Source organism: Thunnus albacares, chromosome 4 (genome assembly GCF_914725855.1).
Source record: "Thunnus albacares chromosome 4, fThuAlb1.1, whole genome shotgun sequence".
NCBI lineage: Eukaryota > Metazoa > Chordata > Actinopteri > Scombriformes > Scombridae > Thunnus > Thunnus albacares.
In genome coordinates, this window is record NC_058109.1 from 26,682,225 (window position 1) to 26,697,258 (window position 15,034).

The 15,034-nt window shown below is 38.0% G+C and overlaps 2 protein-coding genes across 28 annotated transcripts in view; one reads left to right on the plus strand and one right to left on the minus strand.

Moving 5' to 3' along the window:
* cast (calpastatin) overlaps positions 1-6,331 on the plus strand; it is a 41,714-nt gene extending 35,383 nt beyond the window's left edge. For 24 of the 26 annotated variants that reach the window (XM_044348430.1, XM_044348451.1, XM_044348427.1 and 21 more), the window contains 14 exons: positions 913-1,026; positions 1,201-1,278; positions 1,459-1,563; positions 1,901-2,017; positions 2,372-2,485; positions 2,639-2,746; positions 2,842-2,949; positions 3,044-3,136; positions 3,755-3,799; positions 3,895-4,029; positions 4,611-4,697; positions 4,972-5,001; positions 5,279-5,385; positions 5,485-6,331. In XM_044348430.1, coding sequence (XP_044204365.1) covers positions 913-1,026; positions 1,201-1,278; positions 1,459-1,563; positions 1,901-2,017; positions 2,372-2,485; positions 2,639-2,746; positions 2,842-2,949; positions 3,044-3,136; positions 3,755-3,799; positions 3,895-4,029; positions 4,611-4,697; positions 4,972-5,001; positions 5,279-5,377 — 1,233 coding nt within the window. In that variant the 3' untranslated portion in view covers positions 5,378-5,385; positions 5,485-6,331. The remainder of the gene's footprint in view (positions 1-912; positions 1,027-1,200; positions 1,279-1,458; positions 1,564-1,900; positions 2,018-2,371; positions 2,486-2,638; positions 2,747-2,841; positions 2,950-3,043; positions 3,137-3,754; positions 3,800-3,894; positions 4,030-4,610; positions 4,698-4,971; positions 5,002-5,278; positions 5,386-5,484) is intronic. The other 2 variants (XM_044348446.1, XM_044348447.1) reach the window with 2 other exon arrangements.
* Positions 5,736-11,523, minus strand: cd8a (CD8a molecule). 2 transcript variants are annotated; one of them, XM_044348455.1, is made up of 6 exons: positions 9,367-11,523; positions 8,929-9,243; positions 8,758-8,853; positions 8,536-8,646; positions 8,288-8,327; positions 5,736-7,767 (listed from the first exon to the last, which is right to left on the minus strand). In XM_044348455.1, the coding sequence occupies exons 1-6, from the start codon at positions 9,488-9,490 to the stop codon at positions 7,716-7,718; spliced, it is 738 nt and encodes a 245-aa protein (XP_044204390.1). In that variant the 5' UTR covers positions 9,491-11,523; the 3' UTR covers positions 5,736-7,715. The 2 variants fall into 2 exon arrangements, with proteins under 2 accessions (XP_044204390.1, XP_044204391.1); XM_044348456.1 differs by having other exon boundaries at positions 8,284-8,327.
* Between the last annotated feature and the right edge of the window lie 3,511 nt (positions 11,524-15,034).

Below are 15,034 nucleotides of genomic sequence, written 5' to 3' on the forward strand. Positions count from 1 at the left end.
CTGGTGATCTGTTACTGGTAACAGCAGACACAATGTACAGTGTAATGTACACATAAATCATCCTATCAGAACATGATAAAACAGTGATGGAAGCATTTGGTAGTTTTGCCTGCTACTTGTGTAACATGCACATTTTGTAGAAGAGAGCTTACATGGTCTAAGTGTTATGTTTGTCATTTCTTTCTTTCTCAATGTTATATTTAGTACAAGTTTCACTTTCTTGTTTGTTTTGTTGTATTTTTCTTCTTTACCTTCTTTTTTTCTCTTCTGTATCTTTTAACTATTTGCCTCAACAACAGCAAGATTACATCACATCTTATTTGCTCTCCTCTCATTGAATATCCTTTCTATCCATCAGATTTTGTGATAGCGATGTAGAGAAATAGAGTGGGCCTATGTCATTGAGTAATTATTAAAGGAATAATTTGACATTTTGGGAAATACACTCATTCACTTTCTTGCTGAGAGTTAGAGAGGACTCATATCTTTCTCATGTGTGTGTGTTAATTTTGAAGCTAGAGCCAGGAGCTGATTAGCTTATCTTAGCATAAAGACTAGAAGCAGATGGAAACAGCTAGCTAGTGCTTCACATGTTAATTAGTGAGCATTATAGGTGCTGATAGGTGGATTTTTTAAAAACCTTTTTACAGAGACGGACTCGTTGTTTGAACCTTGATTCCAAACTTTGTGCTAAGCTAAGCTAACCAAACCAGCTGTTGACTCTAGCTTAATATTCAGTCTACAAATATTCAAGTAGTATCAATCTTCTCATCGAATTCTGGGCAAGAAGGTGACTACGTGTATTTTAATAGCAAGTGAAAACTACATGTTGAATCAAGATGTCCTAATTTATTGTTTTAATGCCATTACAACACCGTGTTCTCCCTGAAAGCTGTTGTCTGTGTTTTTCAGACTAAAGTAGAGGATTTGTCAGCTCTGGATTTTCTTTCTGGAGATTTTATGGCTCCAACTAAAGCTTCTGGAGTTCACGCAGCTGCCCCTCCGTCTACCAAGAAGACACCACAGGTAAAGCGTTTGCATGTCTGTGAACCGTTTTGTCCATCGTGTGTGTCTGCTTACTGAGTTTATAGAATAAATGGAAATATTTTTTTGTTTGTATTCTCAACTGTCCTTGCATCCTCTATCATCATGTCTTTTTTCAGTCTACATGTCTCACAGTATGAACCTGTGTTTCTGCAGAAAATGGTTTGTCCTCTGGAGAGACCTAATACCATTGGCGTCTTCTCTGCACCACCACAGCAAGCGAAACCCAAGACTGTGAGGATACAAAATGACTTTATCTTTATCTTAAATGTTTTATTTTTACTGTAAATATTAATGTTTGCCTATAACTGTATAACGTGTTTTTTTAAATATAGGCCACTTACCCTTTCCTACTTATATCTTCTTTCACCTGTTTTTGAGACTAGCCTAAGCAGCTAAATGTTCTCTTTTCAGGGTGACCCTATGTCTCTGGATGCTCTCAGTGCTCTAGGCGACACATTGGCAGCACCAGAACCAAAACCTGAACCCCCCAAACTCAGACCTGAGGACATGGTCTCGGTATGGGTCACTCATACACCAACACACACACTCACACATTCAGCGCCCACTCATCAGAAACCACATTATTGTTTTGCTGCATCTGCAACATTTTATCATGTGGCAAAAAAAATCAACATTCCATTTATATAAAATTCATTGATTTCATATAAAAAAAATTGCAATAAAGAAAAAAAATATTAAAATGCCATATCAAATTATCTGAGAGAGCCAGAGAACTTGACAGTTTCCATGTGTTTGTGGTTTTGGTGTGGTCCATGTTTAGAAAGGTTTGTATGCACTTGTAGTAACTAATGTTCCCACAAGGTAATGTCTTTTTTTACTTTCCTTTTCATAGCATGACAAACTCAAGAAGGAGAAGGGTGTGCGTGTAGGAGAGAGGGAGGACACACTTCCTCCAGAATACAGGTTTAAAGAGGACGAACTCAAAAAACTGCCGGCTCCTAAACCTGAGGTGAGGTCTCATTTAGAGGGATGTAAAATACTGAGTCCACAGAGTAGACTCTTTTTTAAAATTGATATAAGCTGCGTTTTACTATCAGAGTGTGATTGTTCTGACAGAGATCAAAACACTATAAAGTCCCTCCTTAGAAAAGGATTTTTTACATTAAAAGACAACAAAATAGGTAATTATCCAGTGCAGAAGGGGCTCAACTGAAACCTTTCTGAGGCACTTTCGCAGTTTTGAAAAACATTATTTGCATTGAGGAGACAAAGAGCTCACACATATTTCACCTTAAAACACTGTCCGATAAATTTATCATAATCAGAGCACCACATAATTTTCTCTCCTCCCCTCCGCCTGCAGCCCTCCATGGATACTGGTGAGGCTCTGGATATTTTGTCTGGAGACTTCATGACCTCCTCATCTGCTCCTGCTGTACAGGCTCCTGCTGTCAAGCCCTCAGCTCCTCCTGCACAGGTACACTATGAAACTGTTCATGGTTACTGCAGCTGAAATAACACAATGTGATGCACAGATGTCTCTTTGCAATAGAAAAGTCCAACAGAAGCAGTAATAATGTAATTCACAGTGTGCACAGATTTGATACGTTTCATTGTGTCTCTCCCTCAGCTCTCTGCGGACTTTGCTCTGGATGCCCTGGCAGGAGATTTTGTCTCCTCAACTGCTGCCCCAGCAGTGAAGTCTGCTGCTTTTGTTCCCACAGAAACCGCCCCACATGTAAACACACAATTATAACTGAAGCCTTTTTTAACTACTTAAACTATCTACAATCCTGCTGAACATTTTGTCTGTGTGTGTGTGTTTGTGCTCAGCTGGCAGCAGACGCAGACAATGCCCTGGATGCTCTTTCAGACACTCTGAAGGATATCAATCCCACCCCTAAGCCCATCACCCCTGTTCCTGCCAAAGACATTGTCAAGGTAGCCAGCATGTCATGAAAAAAAGAAAGAAAGCAGAGAATATTTTCACTTTCAGAGTGATCATTAAAAAAAAACCTTTGTGTGTTTGCTGCAGGAGAAGAAGGCAGTTGAAGAGAGGCTGATTAAGATGGGAGACAGAGACGACTCACTGCCTCCAGAGTACAGACCCACCGAGGAAGATCGCAAGGTAACAGACGTCTACATTTTTACAATATGAATAACATTTGAGCTTAATTATTGCAACATGTGATAGACAGAGATGCTTACAGACCCTGTATGACTTTTGTTGGAGGATAACAGACCAAATTATTTTGATTAGTTAATTTCCATTCATATGACTTTGCTAAAAAAAAAAGACATTATTCTTTGTACCTGTTGTCAGTCCTGCTGGAGTGTTATTTGTTGCAAGTTTGTGCTACAACCAGTAAAATCTGTTTTAATGGAGAATTTGAGTTTTGGGAAGCAGCTGCTGTGAGCTTGAGTCACAGTGCAGGTGAATATTTTGTGGGAAACAAGAATATAATGGTAAATCCAATTTTGAGTGTTTTTTTTAATGCTGATACAACAGTAAAACATTTTCAACTTGTCAAATGCAAAATGTAATAAAGAAAGAGGAAATTATTCTACATGTGAATAAGGATATGCAGGGTGTTAATCTTCCAGTCCTGGGCTAAAATACAATGTGAGGGTGTTGATTTTAATGTGAACTAGGACATACTTACAGTATTTACAGTATTTGCAGTACAATGTAGTAGTACTATGTTACCTTACTGGGTGTCTAATGTACGTCAATTTCATTTTCAAGAAAATGGCAGAAGCAAAGGCCAAAGCCGCCACAGCACCCAAGGAGGTGAGTCCCTCACACAATACAATGATGATGAAGTGACACATAGACACAACATGCAGACTGAGTTTGGTTTCCTGTCTTCTTCTGCCCTGTACAAGACTATGGATGATAATACTGCTTTGGACCTGCTGTCCAGTGATTTCTCTACTGATCCAAAGCCTGTTGCACCGGCCGCATCATCTGCAGCCTCAACAAAGCTGGAACCTCCTGTGCTGGACTCTGAACCCCTGAAGGTAGCAGAAAAACAAGTTAACTTAATGTCATAACAGCAAAAGCACAGGTGTAACTAATAATGATATTAACAGTTCTATATTACATTACCACCAAAAAACACTTCTAACAGATTTTCAATCATTAGAAGTGTGTGACAAGGCTGCATTCAACTTCAGCATTTTTGTTTTGGATGTTAGCTGAATTGTTATAGTTAAAAATTAAAATTGACCCAGAAGTAAATGGTATTAAAGTGTTCAATAGAGAAATTAAAAATTCACAACTAGCAGAAGACAATCTTTCTTATAGATGAAAACCAAATTTCACAAACTTCAAAAATGACTTGATAGGTTATCCACTGCAAGTCCAGTAGTAAAAGGTCTGTTATGGTGGTTTTACACTTCATTTCCCAGAGATCACTTCAAACATGCCACCTTTACCAACACTGGAACAGTATGTCTAATGATTATCGTTCCTCTGTGATATCAGTGTTTGACAACTGCGAGTTAAACATTCATTTACAGTATTTAGAAATGAGCTGATAATGTCTGATAAGTTTGTTTATCATTTATTAATTAAATAAAACTATTATTTTCTTTATCAGCCAATGGCTGGTCCTGTCTTGGACTCCATGGCTGGCACACTGCTCCCAGATGCCCCAGAATTCAAGTCTAAGGCAGACAAACCAAAGGTAAAAAGAAGATCTCTGTAAGATGAAGATGTATCATTGATCAAATAAAAGAGTAACTAAAGAATGATCTGAATCTAAATCTTTGTAGAGCCTGGCATCTAATGGTAAAAACCTTCTTCTGATTAATGACGAGTAAGGTTACTGATGTTACATAGTTTGTTTTGACTGTTACATGGCGCCCTCTGTAGGTTGTTTACTAGGACTCACTGTATCAGAGGTTACCCCCTCACTCAGTGAGTTGTTCAGCCTAACCTAGGTGTCACCTTTGTTACAGGGCAAGAGCAAGTCAAAGTCAAAGTCTAAAGTAAGCAAACTGCCTGCTGCATGAAGACTGTAATTATGTTGGACCTGAACTATAATGGACAAAATTAATCTGTGTGCTTATAATTGAAACCAAAACAATCTCTATCAGTGGAGCTTGTCTGCTCCTGGTGTCGGCACACAGCTGCATGTGATGCATGTTCATTTCCCCAAATAATTAGATGACATCTGTATAATTATTGCATGCAGAAGTCCTGCTTTTTCTTCCTTTTATATATCTATATATATATATTTTTTTTAACATTAACCTTGTGTTACAGAAACATCATTCAGATGAACCGTCTGCCACTGATGAGCTGTCTGCTCAGCTAAGCTCAGACGTGGTGCCAACATCCACAAAGCGGGGAGGCAAGAGCTAGACCACTTGGTAAAGTTTGCTATCATCTTTTACACAATTTGACCTGATAAAAAATGCAGCAAACGTTGTCACCTTCCCACTGACCGCTGAATGTGTCTCATGTTGCAGGTTGTCAGTGCAGTTTGTCCTCCGGAGGCCAGAGGAATGCTTCAGTGAGGGAGCTGGTCTTTGGATAATGATTCTATTTTTCTAAATCATCAAGAATGTATACTGACTGGATGAAAGACAAACCTAGACGTACCCATAACACTTGCTCATCATGCACACACACACACACACACACACAACAGCTCTGCGTGCAGCGCCTTACTTGCTCGGTTTCACATGTAGTCAAAGACGAGAAGCTTTTGGTTTCTGTCTTTAGAGAGAATAAAAAGAGAGACAAAGATGGAGATAAAGAACGAGTGATGAACAGACAAAAAAAGAGGGAAAATGTGTGAAGAGAGAAGAGTTTAAGACAAGTGATAATCATTTTTGTTTTGCTGGTTGGTGTGTTGAGCAAGTTGAGGGAAGGAAGGCGTTGCCCGTCAGAGTCCTGCATGTGCATCTCAGCTGACAGTTTCTATTTTTCCAACGATACACTAATGTCACAACGCACCTGTCGTCTCAGCCTGGTGGAGTTGTGATGTTGCCATAATATGGTTGTAGAAGTGGTGACTGTCAGCTGGTGTGGGAGCTGTACAGAGTGGGTATATAGTATCGGGATGTTTGTGCAATCTTGATGTACACAGAGAAGCCAAGTTTTCTATCATGATGTGGTCACATGCCATTAAGACACTAGTGTACAGCTTAGTTTGCTTATATTTTGGAGAATTCATAGTTTACATTTTAAAATATGTGGAGGATTTTCAGGAGGTGTTCTGCTTAATTCTGTATCCAAGAGCTTCTTGCAAATGCCATTTTACTTTGTGTAGAGAGATATCCGTCAAGAGGAGGGTCTTTTTTATGTATTTGGCCTTGTAAGAAAAAAAAAATACTGGTGTCTAGAAGTGCACTTAGTGAGCAAAGGTGGTTATTACCTTTGTTTGTATACTGTAAAAAAAGATTTTTGCTCTATATAAGACAACACTGTATAATTTACAAAGGGCTTTTGCTTTTAACTGTAAAGTCAAAAATCAATACTTTCCCCAAGTTTTTTTTTTTTTTCATGACAAAAGTTTTGTGTGGGTGTGAGTCAAAAGATATGAGAGATATTTTACATGTGGGAAAACTAATTAAATAAAAAAAATGTAAAAATTGGATTGTTGTAGCTGCTGTATCGTATGTAGAGTCTGGTTTTTACATGACTTTCTCTCTGTACGATTAGTGTCTAAAATAAGGAACAAAAACAACCTTTATATGCAGACAAATGAGAAGTACTGCAGGAAAAAATCATTAAACAGTGTTTCCTGAAAGCTGAAGGGGGAATTTATAAGAACAGAAACTGTATTTTAAGATCTTCTTGTTTCTCCTGACTTAAGTGGTATTTCACTCAACAGCCCACTTCCCTTTTACTCGCAGGGCTTACAACAAAACAAATGTGCTCAGACGTAATGTAAAAATTGTGCCAACACCCTGAATGACTGATGGGGTTGCAAATGATTGAGTTTTATACATTCTATTAATAAAATAAAATAAGGAACATAAATAAAGACAAATACAATTCACTGCCGCCAAGAAAAAGTGATTGTCTGAGTGATATTTTATTTTATACAATATCTCGATCAAAAAAATCAGACATTGGATGAGATACAACAAATGCAAACAATAAAAATACTTGTTGATATTGGGGGTTTTTGTTGTTGTTGTTTTGGTACTTTTAGACCACAGAATTTGAATCATCAGAAATCTTATTTTTCAGAACAAAAACTAAACAAAAGCTTGGCTAAAAAAGTCTTCACAGAATAGGCAATGCTGAAAAAAAAAAAACCCAGCAAAAAATCAGCTCTTAAAAGAATACACTAAAAGAATAAGAATAAGTGAAAATAAAATCTATACAAAAATAAAATGATTTATGTGCAATTTTTGCTTCATTAAATTCACATAAATTAGGGTTCTAAATTCAAATATTCTCAGGACTTAAGTGGTTTCTATTATCCACATTCATGGTGATTGGATCACTCAACATTTTATATCATACAATTTCATTAAAGTTTAGTAAAAAGTTAATCTGAATGTATATAAACAGCACAAATAGCGCATTGCTGTCAGCCGTCAAACCACAATGCAGTTAAAACAAGATGCAAAGAAATTATTTACCAAGAATTTGTCATTAAACTCAACATAAGATGAAAAATTATTTCTATAGCAAGAAAACAATGCTGTAAAATAGCATGGTCCGTGAAATTGCACCATGTATATTAAACATGTCTGTTGGTCATCATTTGCTTTTCAGGAGCCACCGTCCGAGGCCTATATGAGATAAACAAGTAAAAGTATTTTAAAAATAATAATAATAAACAGCTTATTTGAGTGACTCAATTCAGTGGAATCAGAAAAGGAAACACAGCATGTAGCTACCATGTAAAATTTATTTTATCAGCCTGTAATTCCCTAATAATTTTCTAGAAGGAGTACTGGAAGGAACCTCTTAATATGGCAATAATTACAGAGAAAATAGAGACAAAGCTCTCACAGTCACTGAAGTCAGAGTTTAGTTAGTTAGCCGGTTTATGAGCAGTTGTTGATTTTCAGAGCAATTTACTTTAATGAAGCTTTATTTAATTAAAACTTAAAACGTATCCAACTCAATTCATAAATATGAAAAAAACTGAATAATTACAAAAATTCAGATTTACTTTTGTTAGATGTCTGAGGTGGGGTGGGGGCTTGATGGGGGGAATAAGGACCTCAGTATTTAAAATTTTGGCTACGACCCTAAATGGAAAGACAATATTAGATAAAAAAGACAATAAGAAAAAAAAAAACTTACTTTCTTTTGTAATGGTGTGGGCATCTCCGTGTCCTTATTCCTACAGCAAATCAAAAGTTAAACACATTGCAAACCATTACATATGAAAGCAAAGTCATCCAAGTAAAATCAAGAAAAGCAGAAAAATGGACTGAAAATTTCTGAGGAAATTTTGTAGAATTTAAAATAACAAAATAACAGAGATTTATTGGCTGCATATTAAATGTAAGGCTGCTCTTCTAGGTTTAAGATATCAGATGTGAACTTACGACTGCAGTACACGCTGATGATGATGAGGAGCAGAAGAAGAAGGCCACAGCTGCCAGCTAGTGGGCCCAATATGATTGGAGAACATATCTCGGAAAGACTGGTTTCCACTACTAAACATGCAAAGACAAATTACCACCCACAGCATCTATCAGCTGATAATACTACACATGATTGTAATCTAGGATTACACAGTCAGAAATGTTCATGTTTTTAACATTTACCTTTCTTATTTTTACCGTTACAAGCACACGGTGTGGTGGTCGTGAGTTGTTTGGTGGTTGTGGTCGGCGGTGCTTTGGTCGCGACTGCAGTTTCTACTAAAGAAGTGTGAAGTGTTACTGAAAAGCGTTAATCAAATGACGATTAGTACACATTTATAGGACAAAACTCACCTCCCTGCAGTCGGGTTACTTGGCCAAATATCAATCTGTTACTTTTAAAGGCCGCACAGGTGTAAGTGCCGCTGTCTTTAATTTTGTTGAATGAAGTCAGCGTTATGGTATTCGAGTCAATCTTTGAGTAAGTGAAGTTGGAAGAGGGCTGTGTCTTCTCTATGCCATTGGTGAAAGATCCAATGAATTCCATGCGAGATGTGTCCAGCATCCGATACCAGATGACGATGCTCTGTCCCGCGTTAGGATCACACTTAATGTCAGCCGATGCCCCTTCTTCTAATGTTTTGACATTAACAGCTGTTGAGCTCATTTCTGAAAGTTGTGATAAAATGGGAAAAGTATCATTCACCTGGAAACAGACCATGGAACACTTAAAAACTGCCACACAACACTTAAAAGACTTTTTTTTTTAAATCAAATTTACAATGAACTTACTTTGACAAAACACCAGAACCACCAGAACACGAATCCACTTTTGGTCCATTTTAATCTTGCACACGACAATAAGCTGCTGAACACGTCTTCGTGCTGTTTGTCGGAGCCTGCTATAGGAGATCATTCAAAGAGATATCAAACCACGCCCCAGCTGTAACCTTCTTCTCGGCTGTATCAAATGGGATCCATGCAGCGGAGTGTTGCAGAGACCTACTGCAGCACGGTCGTGATCTGCAACTTTTTTGAAGTGGAGCCCACCGATCTGCACATCACTTTGCCTCTGGTTTGAAGCATCGAACAGCGCGACCTGTAACAAAACACACAACAAATGCCGAGGTGCAGTGTGTAGGCTGAAAAGGATGGAGTGGGAAGTGTAAAACTGAGCAGCCCACAAAAACTACACTGTTCTGCAAAAATCAAATGGTAAACTTCTGATGACGTTATTTGACTTCTTTGAAGCATCAACATGAATTTGTCTTCATAAACAACAGTTGGCAAACACTTTGGCAAAAAAATCTGTCTGGCTAAGCTGTCCTGTGTGAGACACTCACTCCCTGCCAGCTACAGCTATACTGCTCTGTTGCTGACTTTGACCTTGACCTTCTTCCTAAATGTTGTTGTAACACAGAAGATCAGTTAAACTTCCAGTGGATTCCAAAAATGAGATTTTGTTGATTTTACCGGTGAAATTGCTTCTTGGTGCAACAAATCTGACTGAGTTTAAAGTGAAATAAGAAATAATCATAATGACAATATTAACTAAATACCAGTAAAAGACCATAAATAAAACAATGTGATATATTGAAAAAAATGTCCATGTGTAAACATGCATTTATTTCATATAGGCTACTGTCTGCAGGAAGTCATGAACAGTTTACAGTAAGAGCTGCCTGCTGTTGGTGTGGTTTCATTGTTCAGAAGACAAAGGCATAGTGGAGTATAAGACATCAGGAAATGGTCTACACCTGAGTAGCTTGAGCCTATTTATAGTGAGGTTTCTAATCTTTCTTTTCTGTCCAGGCCTCTCTACCTTCTAGCTCTGAGTTTTGTCTTCCACTCATCCACACAGTTTATGATCCAATTTAACAAACGTATTACTCAATTCTAGCTTACTGATGATACGTGTTTTGTGTGACTTTTTGTCACTTACTTTGGGCCAGGTTGTGCTCAAAATATTTGGCTTTACAGAATGTAACACGTAAATGTGTGTAAAGTAGTAAATCATTAAGAGAATAGTTGCTGATTATATCATTCCAATAGACATCATTGAAATAAACCTGTCACGTTGTGGCAGTAGCTCAAATGATTTAAAGCATGGCCATAATACATCTGTTTTGCGCAGCTAACCACACCCAACACCCAATGTATCATTGCATTATCGTACAGTCGTTCATCACTGCAGCAACATAAAAACTGTAACCACTAGATGGCAGCAAAAGCAGGATTAATAGCCTTTGTCATTGTTTAATAGTGAATCACTGACTCATGAGCCACCAAACTGCTGCTGCTCTACTCTCTTTAGTGTGGTGCTTAACCAGATACTAAAGTGTGAAGTGGAAACTTTATACTCTGATGACATCGCCAGGGTTGTTTTCTCAGAAAAGCTGCCTCCAGAGCCACAGAAGACATTGTACGACTGTCTTCACAGGCTGTGTAGTACTCCTCATGATGAGGGAGCTGGACCTTGTGTAAAATCGGTGAAATGGTCGATAACCTGGATAACAGTCACATAAGTCAGGTTTCCATCCAAATGGATTCAGAAAATCGATAAAAGAAAATGTGAATTAATGTGTGTTTCCATCCACTCCTGCTGTGTGAATATTAATAGTCGAGTGCATGTAAAAAAAACAGTCGGCAGTGATTGAATGCTCTAAACCACAAAAAGAAGAAGATGGCACAACGCAATGATGCAATCAAGAGAGCGACAGTCAAAGCTGAAGTGATAGAAACCAAGCCCCGAGGAAAAGCACTGGGCTTTGACGCCAATTTGACGTAGTGGCCAAACTATGGAATTACAACTTCCAGGTACGAGAGGGGCCCAAAAGGCATTTTTCCCACACAATCATGAGAAAAGGGATGGTTGTAAAACAGTGGACATATTTTTTTGAGCGTCACAACCTCTGCAAAATGACTCATTTCACTATCAGAATTTGATTCATTTGGTCTGATCACATTTCAAAAGTCCGGAAGAGCTGCACAATTTAATCATTTTATCCCCATTCAAGTTTACAGGAGGGCTAAACCAGAAGTTAGCTGTCTCAGCCAGTAGAAGTTTCTAGTGAGCATGTTCTATGAGCGCTGGGGCCCTTAGAGTGTTCGCAGTTAGTTTTCATACAGGTAATTTCTTTACAGCAGGAAGTGGGTTTTTTGGCTTCACACGCCACTGAGCAACTTTCATAGGAATGAATGGGGCAATGGGCCTGCATCCGACGCTGTATCCAATTCTCTTGATAAATCCATGATGGAAACAAGACACAAATCCTGGTGATGGAGAGCATGATGGACAGTGGACATAGAGAGAACAGCTAACATCACAGCTTCTTGCTTTTGGGAGCGTTTTGATAACAGCACTGTGTCAGTTATGCTGCCCAGAGAGCTCAGGAACATTTAAATCACATGCTTCCTCTACATTATCATTTTTTTGCAAAATTTGTTTCTGTTGCACTTTGTCGTATTTCGCTTTTATTGATACATCAAATTTTCCATCTCATCCAAGCGTAAAACTTTTTTTTTTTTTTTTTATTGGAATATTTTGTCTTTTTTCGAATTTCCAGCGTTTCCACTCATGTTTTTTCATACACAAATTGAAAAAGTGCATAAAGAAGGGTGCATAGAAATCCTATAGCAATATTAAAGGTGTCTAGTAAATGCTTAAAAAACGGCTATGAAGCAGTTTTTTAAATAGTGGGTCCCTGTTTTGTTTGTCCCATGCATGGGTCACAATATTTTGGTAAGTTCAATGTTACTTGATTACTATATCTGCCCTATTAGCACAATCTAGCCAAAGTAGCTAATGTTTGCCCAAGTCTGCACTGCTAGGTGTTTCCAGTAAGCTGGTGTCCGCTTCAGTCTGAGGTAGTGGGGAGTGTTTCCAGAGTGTGAAAGGCAACACCCTGCACTCCTTATTTTAAAGGTCCTGGCTCCAAAGGGAAAAGATGGCGCTGATCATAAGCAGCAACTCTTGGCTTCAAACCAGCTCCAATGCAAACCAATGGGTGACGTCATACATCGCTATGTCCATCTTTATATACAGCCTATGAACAATACACAATCCTACCACTGGTTTCACACTATTTCATTAGTGTAGAAGTGGCGGTAATGCACCAAGATATGCAGCAGTGCTCTAATAAAGGCAGGAAGGAAGATGACTGCTAGCAAGTAAAGATTTATATACAAAATGCAGATTTCTAAAAGTTCAAAAAATGTGGAAATGCATTCAACACATTTGTTACACCTGAAGCGTACACAAAATGCGCTTGGTGAGAGATTCTGAATGTAAATTCCACAGGTCACTTTTAAGTCTCCTACGAGAAAAGAAACAGAAACATAAAACCCAAACTGTCAATTGCAATCCTGCCTGAGTGATTAGAGATTAGAACCTGAACAACCCTACAGTGTAGCTCAGGGATTGAACTGGTATGTAATCTATTAGCACAACTAATAGGGATGATGACCAAAACCAGGTTTTAAAACAGAATTTCACATGATCAACAAAGACACACACCGTAGCTTCTAAACAAACCAAGCTTCGTCTCACCTGCCCCACAGAGAGGCCTGTCAATGAAACATTAATAATTCTCATGTGAAAGTTGCTCTAACACTAAGTAAGTGAAACTCCCTTCAGATCAACTGAGAAGAGCGACAGCAGCTATGGCACAACTCAAGACTTGTCCTATTTCCTGTTCAGTGATGGAAAGTAGATGCACCGATTTGGTAATGGGCAACAAATGCTGACATTTTGCTCTGTTGTGGGCGTTTTGTTTGTTCCATGGGTGGGCGGCAAGAGACCGAGAGAAACTAACAGAAAGAAAGAGACAATATTGTGTTGCATTAACTTGTGCTGCTCAGCATTTTCTTTACCCTGTCACATTATTACTTCAAAATTCAGATGCTAATTATTAACTTAACTTCGTTTTTTGTTTTCCATGAATTACTTTGACATTTATTTCAAATGAAACCATGATGGAAACCATGTCAGTTTCAGGTTTTGCATCGTTTTCAGTAAGCAGGGGATTCTGTTGATACTTCTTTGATAGAGGGGAGACCCAGTCAAAACGGTCTCAGTTAGCCCACTTCACCTTTCCATCCCTCTGTTTCAGGGTTGAGTCACTCACAAACACACCTGCATGGGCTTCCCTATCTTAGTCACACAGGGGGTCTCCAACCTGAAACTTACATTTGTGTGTTGGTGTGTGTGGATGTATGTAGTGAGTGATCAGGGGAAGCCAGTGAGAAAGAGAGAACCCTGTGCAGCAATACTGCGTAGCTTGACATTAAAATAGGAGACTTCCTTCCATTCTGAAAATAGCAGCTTGCTTAATACTAGTAAATCAACATTAATACCAGTTGCTTGTTCACTAGTTCATCAGTTTGGCTCAACTGTGACTGTTCTGTTGCTGAACTGGCAGTTTTAGGCATTATGGGGCATCAAGTTGTGAAAAGGAAACCGAGAGCATCAAGAGAAGTAAGTAGAAACGGAGAGCTTGGAAATTGAGGAATTGAGCACATCATAATCTCTTATGTTACCAAGACTTCCTGTTAGGATGCTACTGTATATGTCTGGTCTTGGGCAAATAACATCTACAATAAAATTTGCTTGAATTGGCTTTTGCCAAGAATGTTGAAATGAAGTCGACAAATGTGTCTAATTGGGAATTTTATGTTTAATGGACAAAATGTGACATCGTACAGGTGAAGAAGCTGAATTTACTCTAATTCACAGTATACAGTACACAGTATAGGGTACACATCCAGTGGACTCTCTTGTTCTGTTTATGATAGTGATTGTTAAATTAGATAATGTGTGACAAATTTGACCTATAAATTTACTGTATCTTGTGACAGCTGATCCTGTAAAGCACAATCTGACATATTACACAATATGTTTTCTGCAGGATTTCATCACAAATAGCCCAGTGTCATGGTATTTGTATGGTTCAACATTGTTGCTTTACATTCACATATTTAAAATCAAACATTTTTACCATTCAGGGCTGTCTTAATATTATGCTGTTGTGTTTTCGCGTTGCATTATTTAAACGTTATGGCTTTAAATAATGTGAGACACAAGAGAACGAATATACAGAATGCTGTATGTCTTTAATATGTATTATTTATACTCATTAACATGTGTTTACTATCTTGCAAAAAAAGCAGAGACATTAGTCTTTTTCAATATGAAGTTCCACATTTCACATGTAAACTGTATATTATCTCATATGTGATACCTTTTTTTTTTTTTTTTTTAATTTTGCAGTAATGTAGTTACTGTACATGATATTCTGTTTCGGTTCAACATCTGCTCCTCTGTTGGTTATGTTTCTGTTTCTCAGATGAACAGACTGAATTCAGTTTAAGTTAAAAGTAAAAATATTTTCTGTGAAAACTTAACACCTTCATGTACAATTTATGGTTAACATCAACAAGAAATCTAATTAGAGTAGGGCGT

Coding starts and splice junctions, on each gene's coding strand:
- cd8a (XM_044348455.1), bottom strand. CDS start 9,490: ATGATCTCCTATAGCAGGCTCCGACAAACAGCACGAAGACGTGTTCAG. Junction 8,854..8,928: donor AGTAACCCGACTGCAGGGAG/GTGAGTTTTGTC, acceptor ACACTTCTTTAG/TAGAAACTGCAGTCGCGACC. Junction 8,647..8,757: donor TAACGGTAAAAATAAGAAAG/GTAAATGTTAAA, acceptor TTGCATGTTTAG/TAGTGGAAACCAGTCTTTCC.